Source organism: Trachemys scripta, chromosome 6, assembly GCF_013100865.1.
Source record: "Trachemys scripta elegans isolate TJP31775 chromosome 6, CAS_Tse_1.0, whole genome shotgun sequence".
Classification (NCBI taxonomy): Eukaryota; Metazoa; Chordata; order Testudines; family Emydidae; genus Trachemys; species Trachemys scripta.
The window spans coordinates 91,474,949-91,480,948 of record NC_048303.1 but is presented as its reverse complement, the minus strand read 5'-3'; the positions used below and the strand labels follow the sequence as shown (position 1 = coordinate 91,480,948).

The 6,000-nt window shown below is 46.7% G+C and overlaps 1 protein-coding gene across 1 annotated transcript in view; it reads right to left on the bottom strand.

Moving 5' to 3' along the window:
• Positions 1-3,504: 3,504 nt before the first annotated feature.
• Positions 3,505-6,000, bottom strand: part of C6H9orf135 (chromosome 6 C9orf135 homolog) — a 49,168-nt gene continuing 46,672 nt past the window's right edge. Inside the window, exon 6 of the mRNA XM_034773036.1 lies at positions 3,505-3,776. Within this exon, the coding sequence (XP_034628927.1) occupies positions 3,579-3,776 (198 nt within the window). The 3' untranslated portion in view covers positions 3,505-3,578. The remainder of the gene's footprint in view (positions 3,777-6,000) is intronic.

Genomic DNA, 6,000 nt, shown 5'->3' with positions numbered 1-6,000 from the left:
ATCCCCATTGTTATTGCTGCTTGCTGTGCGCTCCACAATATCTGTGAGAGTAAGGGGGAGACATTTATGGCGGGGTGGGAGGTTGAGGCAAATCTCCTGGCCGCTGATTACGCGCACCAGGGCGGTTAGGGGAGCACAGCAGGGCGCGGTGCGCATCAGAGAAGCTTTGAAAACGAGTTTTGTGACTGGCCAGGCTACGGTTGTGAAACTTCTGTTTGTTTCTCCTTGATGAACCCCCCCCCCACCCAGTTCACTCTACTTCCCTGTAAACCAACCACCCTACCTTCCCCTCCCCCCCTTCGAGCACCGCTTGCAGAGGCAATAAAGTCATTGTTATTTCACATTCATGCATTCTTTATTAATTCATCACACAACTAGGGGGATAATTGCCAAGGTGGCCCGGGATGGGTGGGGGAGGAGGGAAGGAAAAGGACACACTGCATTTTAAAACTTTAACTCTTATTGAAGGCCAGCCTTCTGATGTTCTGGCAATCATCTGGGGTGGAGTGACTGGGTGGCTGGAGGCCCCCGCACCGCGTTCTTGGGCGTCTAGGTGAGGAGGCTATGGGAGGAGGGCTGTTGGTTACACAGGGGCTGTAGCGACGGTCTCTGCTCCTGCTGCCTTTCCTGCAGCTCAACCATACGCTGGAGCATATCAGTTTGATGCTCCAGCAGCCGGAGCATCGACTCTTGCCTTCTGTCTGCAAGCTGACGCCACCTATCATCTTCAGCCCGCAACTTGCTCTGTTCATCCCACGATTCAGCCTGCCACCTCTCCTCTCGTTCATATTGTGCTTTTCTGATGTCTGACATTGACTGCCTCCACGCATTCTGCTGTGCTCTTTCAGCGTGGGAGGACATCTGGAGCTCCGTGAACATACCGTTCCGCGTCCTCCGTTTTCTCCTTCTAATCTTCACTAGCCTCTGCGAAGGAGAGACATTTGCAGCTGGTGGAGGAGAAGAGAGAGGTGGTTAAAAAAGACACATTTTAGAGAACAATGGATACACTCTTTCGTTACAAGGTCGCATTTTTCCTCTTATAGTGAGGGCCTGCCAGTTTCGTGTGAGAGATCACTCACGCAGTGCCAGGCAACAGATTTCGGCTTGCAGGCAGCCATGGTAAGCCACAGTCTTTTGGCTTTTTTAACCTTCTTAACATGTGGGAATGGTTTCAAACAGCAGCGCCCTCATTTCCCATATCAAGGATGAATTGGGTTGGCCATTTAAAATGGGTTTGCAATGTAAAAGGAGGGGCTGCGGTTTCCGGGTTAACATGCAGCACAAACCCAACTAACCCCCTTCCCCCCGACACCCAATTCTCTGGGATGATCACTTCACCCCTCCCCCCACTGCGTGGCTAACAGCGGGGAACATTTCTGTTCAGCAGAGCAGGAACGGGCACCTCTTAATGTCCCCTTAATAAAATCATTAATCAAGTGACCGTGAATGATATCACTCTCCTGAGGATAACAAAGAGCGATAAGGAATGGATGTTGTCTGCATGCCAGCAAACACCGGGACCATACGCTACAATGCTTTGTTATGCAATGATTCCAGACTACGTGCTACTGGCCTGGCATGGTAAAGTGTCCTACCATGGCAGACGGGATAAGGCAGCCCTCCCCAGAAACCTTTTGCAAAGGCTTTGGGAGTATATGAAGGAGAACTTTCTGGAGATGTCCCTGGAGGATTTCCGCTCCATCCCCATACACGTTAACAGACTTTTCCAGTAGCTGTACTGGCCGCGATTGCCAGGGCAAATTAATCATTAATCATTAAACACGCTTGCTTTTAAACCATGTGTAATATTTACAAAGGTACACTCACCAGAGGTCCCGTGTGCCCTCAGGGTCTTGGGTGAGTTCGGGGGTTACTGGTTCCAGGTCCAGGGTGACAAACATATCCTGGCTGTTGGGGAAACCGGTTTCTCCGCTTCCTTGCTGCTGTGAGCTACCTACATTACCTCCATCCTCATCTTCCTTGTTCCCCGAACCCTCTTCCCTGTGTGCTTCTCCAGTGAGGGAGTCATAGCACACGGTTGGGGTAGTGGTGGCTGCACCCCCTAGAATGGCATGCACCTCAGTGTAGAAGCAGCAAGTTTGCGGCTCTGCCCCAGACCTTCCGTTTGCTTCTCTGGCTTTGTGGTAGGCTTGCCGTAGCTTCTTAATTTTCACACGGCACTGCTGTGCATCCCTGTTATGGCCTCTGTCCTTCATGGCCTTGGAGACCTTTTCTAATACTTTGCCATTTCGTTTACTGCTACGGAGTTCAGCTAGCACGGATTCATTTTCCCATATGGCGAGCAGATCCTGTACCTCCCATTCGGTCCATGCTGGAGCTCTTTTGCGATCCTGGGACTCCATCACGGTTACCTGTGCTGATGAGCTCTGCGTGGTCACCTGTGCTCTCCACGCTGGGCAAACAGGAAATGAAATTCAAACGTTCGCGGGGCTTTTCCTGTCTACCTGGTCAGTGTATCTGAGTTGAGAGTGCTGTCCAGAGCGGTCACAATGAAGCACTGTGGGATACCTCCCAGAGGCCAATAACGTTGAATTCCGTCCACACTACCCCAATTCTGACCCGCAAAGGCCGACTTTATCGCTAATCCCCTCGTCGGAGGTGGTGTAAAGAAACCGGTTTAAAGGGCCCTTTAAGTCGAAAGAAAGGCTTCGTCGTGTGAATGTGTCCAGGCTTAATTCGATTTAATGCTGCTAAAGTCGACCTAAACTCGTAGTGTAGACCAGACCTAAGTGGAGCTGCAGGGCAGAGCAGGCAGTAGCTGTTTGGAGCTCATGGAGTGAAGGCTGGGCTCCCAGCAGGTGGAAGGAGTACTAGCACCATGGACAGCGCAGTGCTTGAAGGCCCTGGGGTAAGGGTGGAGTAGGTGCAGGGGCATGGGGAAGAGGCCCTGGAAAGAGTGGTGAGCAGTTCCAAGGAGAGCAGCATGAGGCTGCTATCAACAGGGTCCTTGGATCGGGACCCGGCGTAGTGGGCGAGCCTGGGTCCCGCCCTCAACACTGGGGAAGTGGCATCATTATTGGACTGCAATACTAACCCCCAGAAGGGGGAAAACATGGATGGCCAAAGGGCAGAGCCATAAAGAGGACACTGCGGTTCCTGAGGCAGCAAGAGGGGTTGCAGGCAGATGCAGAGACAGAGTGATAGTATGAAAATTGTAGTCTGGGAGGGTGTCTGCCTTGAGCTAATCCCCAGAGTGACCAGGCGGACGCACCAGCCCAGTGAGTGATGTGCCCTGTGACAGGAGCTCATATCCACCACAACCCCAAAGCTTTTTCAGAGTCATTGCTTGATAAACTCTCCCATCCCAGCAACAGTGTTCAGCTAAGATCAGTATATAGATAATCTGTAAAAGATCCATAAAAATGCTTAATCATAAAAATACTCAATATATAGGAAACCTTCATACAAGGTTGGTATAGTGCAACCCACTATAAAGAGATCACTTGCAGAACAATGCATCTACAGAAGCAAGCATTTCAAAAATATTTATTGGAATATTTGGAAAATTGTTAATACTTGACATACAATGTGTCTATTTCAGATTCTATTATAACTGCTTAGAAATGATCTTCATGCACGTTTGACGGTATAGGATTAGTTACTGGGAAGACCTGTTGCTTTATATCCATATTAGCATATAGTCCACTCTCATCTTGCCATGTGTTGATACCATGTCTTCTGTAATCTGCTGTGTCAGTAAACTGAGAGTGACATTTTCTATGAACTATAGAATAACCATCTGGTTGGGCTCCAACCTGTGGAAACAAGAGAGATTATAGTAGTTCATTCTTCAGCAAACAGAAATGTTCAAAAACATGCTGCTCGATAACATCTTGCTCATATTATGGTCAAACTTTAATCTGCAAGAAATTAAACCACTTCACAGAATATAATTTTATCTCCTAATTAAATGTCTGGGCACAATATCGGATTCACTGAATTGTGGACCACAGGATACGGATGATTTAGTGGCCAAGATTGGTGAACTTGGAAGACTGATTTATTTCCTAACTTCTGGAGATTATTTTTGTAATTAAACTAAACAATGATAAAAATATTTATTCTTGTGCAATTTTTTTCTAAGAAAAGGAAGGTAACGTACCTTACAATAACTGGAATTCTTCAAGATGTGTGGTCCCTATGGATATTCATTGTTGGTTCTCATGTGCTCCATGCACCTGAGCCTAGAAGATTCTTCACTAGCAGCATCTGTTGGTTCACCTGTGCCCTGTGCCTCCTTGTGCTCCAAACCAAGGGCACAAGTGATGGCAAAGACAAACTGTCTCTGCAGTTCCTACTCTGCTGCAAATCAAGTAAATAATTGAGCAGAGGAGAAGGAGGACAGGTCGTGGAATACCAATAGGGATCATGCATCTTGAAGAACTTCAGTTACTATAAAGGTAAGTAACCTCCCTTTCTTCTTCAAATGCTGGTACCTGTAGATGTTCACAGGTGGGTGACTCACAAGCAGTACTCATTGAGGAGGAGGGTGTGAAGACCCAGGGTACACCACAGATTGCAGGACTGCTGTACCAAAGGATGCTGAAGAAGCTTGGACCAATAGGTAGTGTTTGGTAAAGGTGTGCAATGAGCTCCGGTGTCACTGCTCTACAGATTTCTACAAAAAGTATGCCTTGCAGAGAAGTAGTTGAGTGGGCCCTCATACCTTGAGGAAGAGGAATTAACATATCATAACACAGTAAAATACAGCCTGCAATCTATTTTGAGAACCTTTGAAATGAAATTGCCTCCCCTTTCATCCACTTGGCAAAGGAGAAGAATAATCTCAGGGATTTTCAAAAGGGCTTCATCCTTTGATGGTAAAAAAGCCAAAGCTCTAGAAATATCGAGGGAATTGTCTCCCAGCCTCTCTAGTGTCATGAGGTTCAGGTAGAATACCACTAGATGGATAGTCCAATTCACATGGAATCTGGAGGGAACCTTTGCAATGAATTTGGGATGTAACCTTAGGGACAACTTTGTTATGGAACACTATGTAGGGAGGGTCTGCCATAAAAGCCACAAGCTCCCCAACTCTCCTAGCTGAAGTAATTGCTGTTAGGAAGACTACTTTCATAAATAGAGAATTTTTGGGTGAAGTCAAGTCCAGAGTTGCTCCAATCAATTCTATAATGTGCATGGCGATTAAACTGGACATTTCTAGGTTCATTTGAAGTCCTACAAATTGCAGGAAACTGAGTATATTGTAAATTGAACTTCCCCAGATGACCGTCCTGTGAGCAGCTAGTATTCGAGGTTAGGAAAAAATTGGACTGCCCTGGCGACAAAGTGTGTTGCTACCATCGAGAATTCCTTTGTGAAAACTCTTGGGGCTGTCGAGAGGCCAAAAAGAACCCTGTACTGGTAATGTTCTAGTCCCATCAAAAAGCACAGAAAATTCCAGTGAGATGGGTGAATGTCTGTATGAAAATAGACATCCTTCAAATTGAGAACTGCAAACCAGTCGCCTTTGTTGAGGAAAGGGATGTTGCGATAATTGGGCCTACAAATTTGCCCTAATTGTGAGTAACTGTTAAAAGTAAATGAAAGTTCATGTCACAATAACCAACAGACATTGATGGGAAAAGGTAAGAAAGGGAGACAGATTGAATTAGTCCAAACACAAATGCCTACTGATATAACTCTAAGACTGTGTGAAGATCATGCTTGGTACATAATAAAAGTGGGAACCAGAAGTCAGTGATGAAAATCAGTGTGTTGGAAACTAGGCCTAATTCATGGACAAAATAATGAGGGGATGGGCTATTCCACCCATCATTCCCTTTTTGGGTCCTTTAAAGAAAGAGATTTTAGGGAGAAAAACTGACTCCTGGAGTGATCTTCACCATTATGGCTGCCACCCCCATCATCTCCTAGGACCCCAGGCCTATATCATCTTGATCTTGAGAGATGTCCTGTCCTGACCAGGCCAGATAGAGGGACCCACTGCCACTTCTGGATCCTAAAACACCACCTGGG